Consider the following 16012-nt stretch of genomic DNA (forward strand, 5'->3'; position numbering starts at 1 on the left):
CCCCCCCCCTGCAGAGTTCTCTCCCCCCCCCCCAACATCTCCATTCTCCAGCCCAGCGCCACGTCAGCCGGCGCGCTCACAAGCCTCGCCCCCCCCCCCCCCCCCCCAAGGCTTCAACGTGATTGATTGCGTCCTTCTCAGGCCCCCGAATGCGTCACCCGGTCTCTTCCCAGACTCGCTCAGAACACGCTCCAAATAAAACACATCCCACTCGCTTCGCGTGGAGGGATTAATTTTTGTTTTACGTTTATTACAAGATACAACATGGTGGCTATATCAAACTGTAGTGAACAGCGCAATCACAACTCTCACCCCCCCTCCTCCAAAATTATACAAGAACTAAACATGCCTTGCATAGTTTTTGTTAGGCTTGAAAATGATACAATTATTTCAACGACCGTATAAAACGTATTCGTAACTATTGGTATTTTATATTATGTAAGGCAACGCTCTGGAATGTACCAAAAGTGACGGAAGCATGGGGGTATGGGGGGGCTGGAGGGGGATGGGGGGGCACGCTGGAGGGGGATGGGGGGGGGATGGGGGGGCTCGCTGGAGGGGGGTGTGGGGGGGGCTGGAGGTATCCATCCCCTGCGCGGTGGGTACGGTCGACCCCGGCAGGGTCGGACCCGCACAGTATTTGTTCATTTGGCATGGTTGTCATTACAAGGGGGGGGGGGGTAAATCCACACACACCACCGACTATCACCAAAGGCAAAAAAAGAGAGCTAACCATGCAATCTTGTTCGATTATCGTAAACAAAATGAACGAAAAATAAATATTACTTTTAAATTAACTTTTCATTCACAATAAAATAACCAGGTGAACGTTACAAAAAGCACAAAACTCAGCGTTATTTTAATATATATTACCTGTGCGCAGGGCATTAAACACCCCGCAACTAAATTGCGGGAAAAGAATCGATTTAGGCTGGCGAGTATAATTTAACATAAAAGAATATACATCTGTCGCGTCATCATACCTGATAAATAGAAAATTTATACCAACAGAGATACGTTTTGTATAATAAATAAGTTAAATAGGGATCTCCACAACTTCTCATTTACGCTGACAAGCGAAAAAGGTTCATTAACTCTAAACGTTAAAAACAAATAAATCAATGCTCAGCATATCGGTTGGAAGAACGACTCAATAAAGCGAGTGCATATTTTTTTTTCCCGTCAGCAAAGAAAAAGTTTGTGTGTGTGTGTGTGAGAAAGAGAAACAACGTTAGATTCACAACATTTTCGTGTGTACAATCAACGTAGTATTCGTGAACCCACCACGGCTGCGACGTGAGGCCACTTTGTTCTGCAGAGGGCGCCACCAGCGCCACCCAACCCACCACCCACCCGATTTTCGAAAAAACATCGGCCTCGAAAGTTGGAAAAAACAACAACTTGCGAGCAAGATTTGCCCACGCAGCGAGATCGCCTTTGGCTGTTGCCGCTGCAAACAGTATCTATATTAACTGCATCGGGCGAAATGTTATGGCACTCACCCCACCACCACCACCTTTCTCAGCTCGGGGTCGTGACCGGTTAAATATTAAATTGGCCGATGGAGGCAAACTTTGGTGGTGGGGGGGGGCACGGGCAAAAACAACTTGCAACCACCACCACCACGTGGGCAACACACAGGGCTCACGTGGTACTCAACTTGTACAAAAAAATTAACTGCTCGTCTATCGTCATTATTGCTATAAAGAAACAGTGATCTAGCAACTGCATGCAATGTTAAGTCTTATATCCCCGACACCAATTACACCGACTCCGACTCCTGTTTTAGGCACATACGGTGATAGGATCGTGGCCTCGCCCATACGCTAAAATGTATACATACAGTATATACGTTATAGGCAGTTTAATGCTGTTTAACCTTTAATGCAAGTAATTATTGAGGGACAAATACGTACTAATAAAAAGTTGCGTGTTTGTCACGAGGCCACGATGTGCGCGCTATAAGGCAATCTCGCTTATAAAACTCCTTACACACTTCGCCCTGGACTAACCATTTTACTCGGGATCAACAAAACCCATCCTTTTAAAACGAATGCGTCGAATGGTATCCCCCGTCACCCAGAGAATGTGCCTCGTCGGCTTTTGGCCCGGGTCTTATCACAAAGGGAGCCTTGGTAGTAGTGGTTTGGGGGGTATGAAGGGGGCAGAGACGAACACAAGGCAGCGATGTGGTTGCAGTGTGGGGGGGGGGGGGTGGGGGGCTATTAGCACCCCCCCCCCCCCGGACAACACCGCTCGCTTCACTCATCGGAGATGGACAGGCGGCTGAAGATGGGCAGCCTGCGGTTGGGATCAAGCAGGGGCGACTCGGAGCCACTCGAGGCCCCCGAACTGGAGTAGCCATCCCCCGGGTCGGACAGCGAGTCGAGGGACGCCTCAAACACAGGCGACCCCGACAGGCCACGAGCAGCTCCGGGCGTGCCCAGGGGCCCCAAGCCGCCACCACCACCACCGCCACCACCACAACCGAGGCCAATATTTGCGCCACCACCGCCACCACCACCAGTGTGGAGAGGCAGCCCCGTGCCCGCGCCGGACATGGCCGCACTGAAGAACAGCTCCTGGCTGAATGAGAACGGCGTGTTGTTGGTGCACATTGGCGACGACAACATCATGTAGTCGTCTCCGAAGAAGCCGGCCGTGGACATGGGCGGAGGCGTGAGCGACAGCGAGTTGTCGAGAGGGCCCCCCCCCATCGGCGGCGGCGAGTCGAGGCGTCGTGCCATCGCGGCGCTGGGGAAGCCGGCGAAACTCACGCTGTGGTTGAGTCGTGGACGAGGCCCCCTGGTGCGCTGCTGATGGGGGCCGCTCCCTGCCAGCGACGGGGACAGCGGCGGCTGCTGAGCGGTGGGCGAGCGCTGCTCGTCGGCGTTGTGGATGAAGTGGCAACGTGGCCCGTAGGGACAGAAGCCGATGGTGTGGAAAGTGCGGCACAATTCGGTCTTGTACTTGGGGTGCCGTACCAGACTGCGCAGCTCGTGGCCGCCGTGCGCGAATTGGCATTTGTCGCCGTACTTGCAGACGCCGTTCTCTTCGAAGGGCCGGCACAACTCGGTTTTGTAGCGACTCGAGTTGACCATGCCCACGCCGCCGCCTGTCTGAGCCGTCTGCTGCTGCTGCTGGTGCTGCTGCTTGCCGCTGGGAGCCAAGATCATGGCAGAGTGGTCGCCGCCCTCGCTCAGAGAGCGGTCTCGGAAGCGATTCTCTCTGTTCATGAGCGCCGTGCTGTCTTTGAGCGCGGACATGGAGAACTTGTTGTTGTTGCCGCCTCCTCCTCCTCCGTTGCCTCCGACACCGACGCCGCCGATGTTGTTGGCGCAGAGAGACGCGTGCGCCGAGTTTGCGAGGGCGAGCATGTTGTTGGAGGAATGGCGGCGTGGGAGCGTGGCCGTCGTCGGTGTGCCCACCGCTCTCCTGTCGAGCGCGTTTAAGTTCAAGCCCTTGTTGTCGTTCTCCTGCAAAGAAAGTTTAAAGTTGCTTGTTTTAAAAACGAAATAGAGAGAGCGCGCCCCGTGAGAGGTGGCAACGCGACTTTTCAAAAAGTTGTCCGGGTTTCGCAGACTTGGGGAGGGAGCGACACGCGCTGTGGGGCATCGTGGTGCGGGTTGAGTGAAAGCGGCTGCAAAGAGGGGGGGTGGGAGAGCAAGTTTGACTTTGGTTGACAAGCCCAGGCGTGGAGGGAGAGAGCGATGGGAAAGAACAGAAAAGCGAGTTTGCGTTCTTACCTTGTAGAATATGTCCCCGACGTCCATGTACGAGGGCGACAGGAGCGCCGTAGACATGGCGGAGTTGTTGTTTAAACACGCGCGCTCGTCGCTAATTCCCCAATACAGTGACGGCGCGTTGGTGGGGATAGGGGTGTCAAACACGGTGACAATTTTGCGTGCGTGCGTTAAATAAAATAAGAAACTAGTGCAACTTGTTTGAGCCGGGCTGAATCGCGAAGTTTAACTTCGCGGCCGATAAATAGCCTCTCTACCGGGTGGGGTGCGGTGAGGGCGGGCGGGCGGGCGGGCGACAAGGGCCGGCCCTCTGGGTTGTGGTTGGAGTGGCTGATGGCACGGGGGGGATGGTTGGTTTTGGGTTGAGATGGGCGTCACTCGAGGTGTTCGTGGGCGGACTAGCGAATGCGTGGTGAGAACACCGCCCCACGCCGGTCACCCATCGTTCTCCACGATTCAAATCACCATAACTTTGGCTCGCTATTGGTTAAAAGAAAAAGCGTGGCCGCCGCCCAAAGTCGGCCACGCACAAATCGGCCAACTCGTTTTGAGTTTACGGTGCCCGGGGACTCTGCCCCCTTTGCCTTGTTTCCTGAAGCTTGTGTGTCATTCCCTCCCCAACTCCTCCTCCTCTTCGTCGTTCACCCCCCCCCCACCAAACAAAACTCTTAAAACACACGGGCGGGTTCCACCACCCTTTAGAGAGCATTCGCCCTGAGAGATGCTGATCGTCGCTTAAAAAGTTTCGGCGACTCCACGTTTGTGGCTTGTTGTTGTTTGTGTTGTGTGTGTGAATCGCGTCCATTGCAAGATTGTGGACAGTTGTTTTTCTCTTTCCACGAAGGCAATGAACGAGCGTGTCAATGTGTGTGCGGTGTGTGACACCACTATTTGGATGGATGCACAGCCTACTGTGTTGTGCTTGTTAGGCTGTTTGCACACGCGTTGTTGTGGCTTGCGTCTACACAAATTACCGTGGGTGCCCCGGATTAGTTGTAGCATTGTCCACGAGGGTGTTCGATTTCGAGTTACAATAATTCGGGTCTCGTACTTGGTCGTGTACAGGTGTTATGACGTTCACTGAAACCAGAGTTCTGCTGCTTACTTGATCGTAGAATACAGTGCTGTTGTAAGTCGTGGCTTGGGTGTGTGCACACACACGAGTCTAGAGCTTGTCGTAGTCTGCGTTGTTGTACATCGCTCTGGTTTCTACGCCTCGCTGCGCGTCCCTCTTATCGGTGCCCCGCGCACGCCAGCAGCGGTTTTCCGTCCACGTGTTTTTGTTGCTGTGAGCAGATTATGATGTTAACAACACATTTGGTGCGGGCGAGACGGCAAACAGGGCCCCCCTCCTGACCCGCACATGGATTCTGGTGTGTTCTGGCCCCACCGTGACACTCACTTTTGGAAGCGGAACTTCCCAAAGTCAAAGCTGGCCGTCTTTACAGATGTTAGAGGATGTTAGCGAGGAGCTCTCACACAGCAGCACCGAGGCCCAAAACACACTCCCGTGTCCCGTGGCAAAGAGACACGTCCAGCCGCATTTGTCGCCTCCACGCCGATACACACGGCAGCAGCAAATGCCTTGTGCAAGGCTGAACCCACCTCCTGGGAGGCGTAGGGACAGGTTTGTGCAGTAAAATCTCCCCATAGTTGGGAATCGAACCCAGGTGGTCCGGATCGTAAACACATTTCCTGAACTTGCGGCGTGGCAGCCGAGTGAAAGGGGCTCCTCCTCCTGCCTGAACTGTTCAAGATTCGCGACTGCGATTTTTTTATGAAGGGGGCGGGCGGAACGAATGGAGATGGGGGGTGGGGAGACGGCTGGATTTATGAGTGGGGGAGGGAGGGAGGCAATGTGGTCGGGAAAGTGGGAGTGGGTCTTGAGCCTTTGTCCCAAAAGCGAATTGGCAGGCCAGCAGAGCCCATGATTATTGCTTTGCTAGCTCAAGTACTGTACCGGTGGCCGCTTGTGTGTGTATATATATTAAACTACACTTAAGGGAACTTTTCCCAAAGTTTCCAATCGAGAGAAATATGTTGGTAATCACGGACTGCATTGCTACACGTATGATGGCGGGTTTTGAAAGTTGTACTAGAAGCAAACGCGTCTTGGGGGGAAGTGCGTGTCGTGATGTGCCTTGCAGAGTTTTGCGCGTGCGTTGCGCTACGCCGTTTCGTGCATTCACATCCTGGATGAGTTTCACGTGTTTGGCAAAAAGTAAAAACATTTTTTACGGAAACGTGGCCCCAACCCCACGTGTCTCCACGACCAGGTTGGTCAAATCGGCAAAGCGATGAGTTTCTCAGCCGTTTCGCAAATGTGTTAATCTTGCCCCCTATTATGATGTAACACTGTTGATCTTAGCGCCTAAATGTGTAAGCAGAAAACTTGCGCAAAGCGTGCGATTACAGTCGTAGTCTGTGGAGCCTATGGCTCGTGGCGCGTGTGCTCACTGGGATGTCTGTCGCTGCTGCAGTTGCTGCACATCGACGATGTGGGGGGGGGGGGGACAGACGGAAAAAGCGATGACCCATTTCTAATGCGTGCGTAGATGGTTGTTTACGGTATAACGTAGTACAGTCCGTAACTTGGAAGCGGTAACTCAACGTGGCCAAAATAGTTTCAATTTAACACGTCCGTGTTGACCCCCCCCTCTCTTCCACCCTGGGTACAGTAGTTGTACTACTGCGTAAAACTGCGGCTCGTGAATGGTGTTATTGTCGGGCGTATACATGAGATTAAGGTCGTGTTTAATTTGTCGCTAATTCCCCGTATTGGAGTTCAACTTCGCGGCCTAAAACCTCGCGAATTCCACTTGATTATAGGGAGTTGTATTTCCTTCCGGGCAGGGCCCGTATATATTCGGCGTTTTCTTACCCCTAGTGTGATAGTGCGCACATTTAAACAATACACGGAACACAGGATTGATTAGGGAACACACGCAAATGGAACATCCTGACTTTAAAAAAAAAACTTAGCTCGGGCAAGACGATATCGCGAGATGGTATGGACGATGGGTTAAAACTCGTTGCGGCTTATGGAAATAATTCGTCGGAGTGGACGGAGAATGAGCTTGGCGATCAGTTCGCGTGCAAGAAATTAGGTTGATTGTGACATCGCCGTGACCTTGAGGGGTGGGCAACAGTAGTTCATCTCACGACGATGATGTGTACACAGTCTGGACCGCGAGTTCCATCGCGTTAAGTTCCGTGAACGGTGGTGCGTGGGACGATGGGATGAAGGTAAAACGTCTCTTAACCGGGAGTATTAACCGCCCAATATCTGTCAAGTTTGCACCGTGCCCTTGTTAATGATTGTTTGGCGACCCTGCCCGTGGATAAAGTGCTTCGTTAATGAGTTACCCTCCCCCCTCCCTTCGCTGTTTGAGCACTGATTGATGCGATACGCGAGCACAACTTTCCGTTGTGACCTCTGTCACCCCAGTGGCGAGTCGAAGGAAAACGCGGAGAGGCTTGGGTAGAGTGGGGGGGTGGGGGGTCAAGCTCCCCTAATGAACGCCAGTGCCCCCCCCCCCAAACCCAGCCACTGTCAGTCACCTTCAATGCAGAGTCGGCTACTGGGACTGGTGAGGAAGGCACTGGGGTTCAAATTGACGACATCAGACGCGGACAATGTCAACCGCAGGATTGTTACGATGATGATTTTGATGGGTACCCACCACCCCTAATATGACAGGGCGACGTCTCATTCGCGAAAGGGTTTCCCCTCGTTTACGGTGTTCTTGCTTCAATCCTCATTACTCGGAATTCCGGCAAGCTGCTCAAAGGCGAAAATGCGAGAGAGAGAGAAAAGCTGCGAAGAATATACTAATTATACATCGACCGCGAATTTCACCAAATATTCACTAAGCTAGATTTGAAGCTTTCGTGACTGCAAGGATTCATACTCTTGGATTTTTCGGTAAAGTCACGTAGGTAAAAAATAATATAAATAATATAAATAAAATAATAAATGATTATTTCTATTTTATTATTATTACGTGGCTTTACCGAAAAACCTAAGAGTATTCACGAAGCTCTTAAAATGAACCCAAAACGTACAGCACCTTTGCAAGTTTACGATGCGGCCAGAGGTGACGCTGCACTCAAGAAAACACCTCCACCTCGCTGCCGAACGCGTGCGAGTTCAAATCCCTTTTGTTAAATCGAGTCTCGCCATCCGGTCCCGAGACGATCATGTTAACCACAGTTTTGTTGGGAAATTAAGCGGTCTCGATGTATGGCTTCTACCCCCCCCCCCCCCTGCCATGTGTTATGTGGAATCTCTGTCGCTTGGTTCAGGACCGCCGACGGATATTATTATCAGCGTCGGGCGTTAATTTGAGTTTAAAACGAGACAAAACTAAACGTGAAAACGCCATCGAAATGCCTTGAAGTGCATTGAGGCCCTATTGCCTGAGTTCACCATGGAAGTAACGGTTGTCCATGACTGCGTCAATGCTGTTGTCAGTCGGTCACATTTACTAAAGTCATTTTGATGGTAACCAAAAGCCAGAAGAGAATCACAATGTGCATCTGCAGGAATTGTTGATGTTTTTTTGCATAGTGCGCAAAGGCTGTGTGCTGCTTGTACACGTTGCTGTGTGTTGTTTGAAACCTCCATCTCCATGATGTGTTGTTTGAAACGTGGGTTTCAAACAACACATGATGGAGGTTTTTTCATCGTTTAAAGATTTATAATTTGTGTTGAGTCTACTTAACTAGATGCAATGTAATCAAATTAATTGTCAAATAGTAGATATATTATAACATGCCAAAATACCAGTACAGTAGTTTTATAATTAATCTATATTTACAAACTAAATACTTGTACATTTCAGTCGAGTTCCTTTTTTTAGATTCATCAGCGCCCCCCCCCCCACAATACAGTGCTGGTTAGAGTAGTTGTAAAATAACACTGGTCAACAAAAAAAAAATGTTTCTGGCCTGGACTTTTGCAGCTGCTTTAGGCTAATTTCAGGGTGCTGATTCCAAATCTGAACTCAGATTTGCTCTATCACATCTCATTTTTATGCTATCGGCATACCCCATTTTCATTGATTTTACCCAAAATTAACTCTGTCACTTATGATTGCAAGTTGTTGCGAGTCAGTGACTGCTTTAGTGTTAAAATATGATGCTGTATTTTTAGGATAGTGTGTTTATAATATTTTATGTATATATCCACATTTATTTAATATTTTTCTTCTGCAGTTTTTATTGAAAATGCAATATTTGATATCTCAAAAACCTGATGTGATAGACAAAAACCGATGCCAGATTTGGAATCGGCACCCCAAAATTACCCTAACACCGTTGGAATACCTTATGCCAGAAAAAGTGTGTTGACCAGTGTAATCAATGAAATGCCAAATAAATTACGAAAACATTTTTTAACCCGTGGCACCTCACGGGAGGAGGAGTAGAGTCAATGATATGATGCATGGAAAAGGAACTGGAAAAGGGAAGAAATGCTGGAGCGTGTTTCCCCGAAACAAACGAAGAGGGCACGACTGAAGATGAGCAGCTGGTCGAATGAGGGAGAGCAGGGCAGGGAACGGGAGTGGGAGAAAGTATTACAGGACGAAGATGTCGGTGACGAGAGGGGGAGGGTAAGAGCAGGAGCGAGCAGAAATAAGCTGCACAGAGCAGCGTCTGTTTTCAAAGGGGGCGGGGAGAGGCGAGGGTGGCCGTACAAACGTCACGTGATTTACGGGGAGGTTTGAGCTGAGTTACATATATACAAGCAGGGAACCGTGAGAACAGTTTACAGATTATGCAAATTCGTGGATGAAGCGATGGGTTCGTGGTGGCGTCGCAGTCCACGCGCTGTGTACTATGAACCCGGGCACGGCTAACGTGATAAGTGTTATCTGAACTGGTCGCCCAAAAACCATACCAACCGGCACTGACCAGCGTTGCTTAAGCATGGGGATGCCTTTGTTTAGATGTGGATTTAAGACGAGCTATAATCTATGTTATATGCTGATCCAATTCATCTCGACTTGGAGGAATGGTGCAAAGGAGTTGGTTACAACGAAGACAATACAAGCGACACAGTCAAGCATTTATTCAATAATGGGAACCTCGAATCGTGAGAATCGAACCGCGAGGGGTTAGCAATTCGTGGCTTCATTCTCATATTCTTAGGTTTTTTCGGTAAAGTCACGTAGGTAAAAACATTAAAATTAATAAAGCTGTCGTGGCTGTGACGGTTCCACCTGAAGACGGAAGCTTGTGTTGCCTCCGAAACGTCGTGATTTTTATTTTACTTTTATTAATTTTAATGTTTTTACCTACGTGACTTTACCGAAAAAACCAAAGAATATGAATCCTTGCAGTCACGAAAGCTTCAAATCTAGAATTAATTCTCATACCTGTCAATCCATCGTGTTACCCGTATTCTTGTACAGGGAAACTGAGTAATACATCTCGCCTGTGATGGGGCTTTGTAGGATGAACGTTGAGATGTGTAAGAGTACGGCGTGACCAATGAGGTCTAAATTGGCCCGTAATAAGGTAGGGCACTGATAAGGGGTTGACAGGTATGACAATTCTATTACCGAGTGCCTAAACATTATTTGCGATTGTGTGTGCGTGCGCGTAAAAAAACGCAGACTCGTTTCAAGGCGCGGACTAACGCGACGCAGCTGTCCGGCGCGCCTTCATTAACACAGCAACGCGCCGTGGTGGAACGCGAACCGGAATCTCAATTACAAAGCTAAGCGCCTTGCAGATTGGTCTGCAGGCGCGCACGTGGGAGCGATTATCTTAATCGCGCCTCTCGTTAAGGCGCGTGTTGAACGGCGCGGATTGGGCCCCGTGTGCGCCAATGGGACCGTCTGCGCCGGCCTTAATTGGTAATAAGCAATTACCCTGGGCACTCGATCCCAATGAGACGGACTTGTTTGCTCGCGCAACTCGAGTGATTTTGTGTTGATGCTGTAGCCTGTTTGGGCTAGTCACTAGTGTGTCTGAGTGGAATTGCTGACTGGTACCAGCGGTGTCAAGATCGGCCTCTGTGGAGGAGGCTCGTGAAGGACGCTACTGGGCAGTTGGAGGTAGTCGCCCTCCAACAACAACGGAGGGCGGAGGAGCGACGCTCACAACAATGAGCGGAGCGCCGGGTGGCTAAAGCACAGCAAGTTGGCACAGTAGGGGGCACAGGTGGTGCATCAGCCACTCATCTCGGTCATCTCAGTCAGTCGACCTGTGGCACCTGGGTCTGCCCCGTGACCTCCTGCCAGCGGGCGTTCGACACTTCACGTGGCCTCAAGGTGCACATGGCCTGGCACAAGCGTCGTGGTGACGTCACCGCCACTTAGTGGCGAATGGCGATTGTTGAGTGTTGTTGAGTGTGTTTATTCTTTGTGGGGAGCGGTATTGTAGCGGTTAGCGCGCTATGCTACGAATCCTGGCGACCCGAGTTCGATTCCCGCTCACGGCCAACACCGGTGACGATTTATCTGAACCGGTCCTGGGCCTTCCCCTCAGTTCACTCGTCCTCATGAGCACCTGGTGTAGCGGTGTGTAGACATTGCCACTGGGGAGACAAAGGCAGCCGGGCGTGGTGTAGGTCACCCACCCCCCCCCCCCAGTGTGCCGTGCCGGCCTTCATAGGCGTTCGCTAACAGTCCTTGCCCCAATAGTTCTGTTAAGGCTATACTGGGGATCTTTGTCCTTGTATATACTTTATGGAGAACCATGACGCATTAGTCGACACATCACGCTATGCACCCAACCACCTGGTTTCGATTGCCGGCCATGGATAACATTGGTGGCAAGTGGTATTTGTGTCTATACAACCTTTAAAGTCGATATAGATTTCAGTAAGTATTTTAGAGCGCTTTGTGAACGTCAGCATTTATGAGACGGACGACAGGGCGTGGGTGCGTGCCACGTTGGCTTTAATAGGTGCTCGCTAACTGCACTTGAACCTTACTGTATGAGGTGACACGAGTTGGAAGTGTTCTGTCATCCTACGCTTGCATACCTTTACAATGGAAACATTCCCCATTTAGCCTTCAGAGGTTTAGCTCCAAGTCTTGCTACACAGCCCGGCCGCCTTTGTCTCACCACTGCTGATATCGGCACGGCACAAGGATACGGTACGGACTACCCTCAAGGCTCGGGCGACGGCCACTGCAAGATGCGTCACGGCCACGAATGGAACGTGGGTTGCCCGGAATCGAAGCGCCGTCCGCTTTAAAACTGGGAGTGGACTTGAAACGGCGGCATATTCGGTAAACGCAATGCTTCAAGTGTGTTATCACTACAGTGTGTGCGGTACAGCTCACTGGTATGTCTCGCTAAAGTACAAATGATGGCGAAATCCTGTGATCCAGTGCTTTTGGAGAATAGGGGGAGGTAAGCGATTCGTGAAACTCGTATTGTCATATCTAGATCTGAAGTTTTCGTGACTGCAGGGATCCATACTCTTTGGTTCTTTCGGTAAAGTCACGTAGGTTAAAAATAAAATAAAAATTATATTTTTAAAAAGTTACTTTTTTAAAATAAAATTTATATATTTTTTTATTTTATACCTACGTGACTTTACCAAAAAAATCAAACAGTTCGTATTGTCATCGTTTTGTAGAGTGGCCAAGACACGATGGCAGTACGGCAAGTGGGTTCGCCGGCCTATTTCGAGCCTCCCCCGGCTGGACTTGGGCTTTTTTTACGAGTCGGACATTCCTTCCCGAGACTCTCAGTCAAAATCTGGCCCAACTCAACTTCTCAAAATAAAAAAGGGCCATGCAGTGCAGAGACCCCCCCTCCCCATTCCATTAACGCGACCTTTACAGAGCATTAAAAGGGGGCATGGGAACAATTAAATAGTCGCTAAACTATTACGCCGATACAATCCATAAGGTTTTGTTCGGGGGGACAGATCGCGTAAATATAAATGTGTCGTTAAACCTGCCACCACCCGACACAGCCAATGAGTTAGGTTTGTTACGTAAACAAAATTTGGCATATTCGTAACTAGTTCGGCACACCGGCGTTTTGGGGAGTAAACCCCACGACATTTACAACTCGAATTTCGCCGGTAATTAACACCAAGCGACAGCCAGAATTGTGGAGAAAATCCTCCGGTTTCGGTCTTAAATAGAGGGATGTGATGTCGTCGTCACTGTGATCCAATCAGGTGCAAAGACCAGACAGGGTGGAAGGGGGGGTTAATGTATTCATATAAAATACATTGATATACAACAATAATAATAATAGGGGTTTTCCCCTTTTTTCTGGCACCAAAACTGAAACCTTATTACAAGGATTCATGTCTGCATTAACCACAATACTTGCAGTCAAAATGCAAACAAAAAACACACTCTGATAATATATGCATTGTCCTTTAAACTGATAATATATGCATTGTCCTTGAAACTGATTGGTCCACACCAGAGACAGCTTTCTTTTGAGCCTCGACCCAATTGGTGCTCGACCAGAGGACGCCAAAAGGCGTACAGCTCAAAGACGATGCACTATCAGAGTAATGAGGGCTCGGGGTGAGCATCTACATCATTAGACCCCTACATTGATATAAAAAATGTCCTCCTATCCCATAGCCTTATCAGTCCTGCAAACGACACTCCCTCCCCCAATGTGCACTGCGTATTAAACTGTCAATGCAGCATACACTACAGCATTGGTAACAACACATATTGGACGTCGAACATAGTTGAAGCTTTTACATTGGGGGCCGTCCATAAATGACGTCACGCACCTAGGGGGGAGGGGGGTCAGACATTTGTGACGATGTGTGACGGGGGGGGGGGGGGTGAGAAATGTGACGTCACATCAAAATGCGCAACTTTAAATATAGACAACACGTTCTACTTAATTAAATAGACTTTTTAATAAATGTGTTCTCCTACAACATCAGAGTGCAGCGCCACATTAAATACGCACTACATTGACAATAGTTTAAAGCGATTTGAAGCTTGTTTTATTTTTTGGGGGGAGGGGGCAGAGCTTTGTGACGTCATATTTGAGGGGGGGGGGGGGTCTGACTTTTTGTGACGCCGTGTGACGAGGAAGGGGGCGGTCAAAAATCGTCCGAAATCGCGTGACGTCATTTATGGACGGCCCTTTGTTATCGAGTTACGAGTTTACTCAATTTAGTTTCAAAATGTATATTTGCCGCTCGTAGTAAAGTTTGATGCCTAAACACAATACTGTACATGTATCGTGTAAGTTAGTGTTGGAGGCGATTTATTTAACGCGGACTGATTACCACATCCGGTAGAAGTGAGCATTATTCTCTGACTAACGCAGGCGTGCTATCGCCACGAGCCAGGGTACTACTACTACTAACCCTTTCACGACATCACCACAGTCGTCACCGTCCACCGTTACTAACTCCTACCACCATGCCATCGTCAACGTCATCATCACTGATTCCACTCGCAAACCATCGTCAACGTCATCACTAACTCCACCACCAATACCGTCATCATCATCACCATCATCACCAACTCCACCACCAATACCATCATCATCACCACCAACTCCAACCACCAATACCATCGTCATCACCATCACTAACTCCACCACCACTACCATCATCATCATCACCATCGTCATCACCAATACCATCGTCAACGTCATCACCATCACCAACTCCACCACCAATACCATCGTCATCACTACCATCACCAACTCCACCACCAATATCACCATCACCATCATCACCAACTCCACCACCAATATCACCGTCACCATCATCACCAACTCCACCACCAATATCATTACCATCATCACCACCAATACCATCGTCATCACCAACTCCACTACCAATACCACCGTCACCATCATCACCAACTCCACCACCAATATCACCGTCACCATCATCACCATCACCAACTCCACCACCATTATCATCATCACCATCATCACCACAAATACCATCGTCATCACCAACTCCACCACCAATACCATCGTCATCATCACCAACACCAACTCCACCACCAATACCATCATCACCAACTCCACCACCAATACCACCGTCACCATCATCACTAACTCCATCACCAATACCACCGTCACCATCATCACCAACTCCACCAATACCACCGTCACCATCATCACTAACTCCACCACCAATACCATCATCACCATCATCACCAACTCCACCAATACCACCGTCACCATCATCACTAACTCCACCACCGTCACCATCATCACCATCATCACCCGCCGTATTCTTCTCTACCACCCCCAACCATCGCCCACCACGTGTTGTTGCCGTCACACCACCTGCCCCGTTCCCTGCGGTTCGCTCCCTCGGCCAGGGCAACAGCGCGAGCGCTAATGAATGAGCGGCGGCGGTGCCCAGGAAACGTCTCGTTAGCGGCACCGCGCGCACGATGTTTGCGTTCCGGGAACTTTGTTCTGCCCAAATTTTGAGGCGCGTTGCCCTCCCGTCAACCCCACCTCGGGGGGGGGGGGGGGGGGGGTGAGTCCACATGTGGCAGAAGGCACGACCGATACACGTCGCAGTCGTTTGTCGTTTGTGAGCGGACGCAATGATGCGTCCCCACGCCGATTGACAATCGTGATTCTGATTCGAGCATTGCTTTGTGCTCTCTGGTCTCTCGTTTTGTCTTCTCGCGTGTGTAGTTTGACTCCTTTGTCTTTCATATTGGAACAGTTTTGCTCGTCTCACTATCCACAATGTAACATTGGCATTTAATTTGTGTATAAATTTGCATACACCGTAGATAATCTCTAACGATCAGTTCTTACGCGCGCACGGTCCAAGCGTCATGCATCGCGACGATAATCGATTTTTAAGCAACGAATCGTGACATGTTAATACGTGGCGTGTTGTGTGGGGATGGGAGGGGGGTGGAGGAGGCTGAACTGCTCGTGTCGAGGAGGATTGAAACTTGTGGCCGTTGCGGAAGGAACAATACCACACGACACGCCGAGATGGGTGCAGTTTATTTTAACTTTTTTTTTAATTCGGTAAGGTCACGTAGGTAGAAAAAAAAACATCATTATATTTATTATTTTCTACCTACGTGACTTTACCGATAGAACCAAAGAGTATCGATTCCTGCAGTCACGAAAGCTTCAAATCTTAAGATTTTTTTTTATTTTAACCGAAAAAAAAGTTCGCGTCTCCCCGCTCGAGGAATGCGTCGCCGCTCAACTCCATTCGCGGACCTGATCCAGTGGTGTCCGTTCCACATTCATGTGACAGGGCTATTGTTGAAAACGATTCGTGCCGACTCGACTTTCCACCCAGTTGTTACTCAATA

General features: G+C 49.5%; 1 protein-coding gene across 1 annotated transcript; it reads right to left on the reverse strand.

Annotated features, from left to right (window-relative positions):
• Positions 1–229: 229 nt before the first annotated feature.
• LOC133347088 (mRNA decay activator protein ZFP36L1-like) lies at positions 230–4057 on the reverse strand. The gene is made up of 2 exons (XM_061559037.1): positions 3747–4057; positions 230–3476 (listed from the first exon to the last, which is right to left on the reverse strand). Exons 1-2 carry the CDS (start codon positions 3801–3803, stop codon positions 2262–2264), a joined length of 1272 nt encoding a protein of 423 aa, XP_061415021.1. The 5' UTR covers positions 3804–4057; the 3' UTR covers positions 230–2261.
• Between the last annotated feature and the right edge of the window lie 11955 nt (positions 4058–16012).

This window comes from Lethenteron reissneri, chromosome 25 (assembly GCF_015708825.2).
Source record: "Lethenteron reissneri isolate LAM-NWPU_2019-01 chromosome 25, ASM1570882v1, whole genome shotgun sequence".
Taxonomy (NCBI): Eukaryota; Metazoa; Chordata; class Hyperoartia; order Petromyzontiformes; family Petromyzontidae; genus Lethenteron; species Lethenteron reissneri.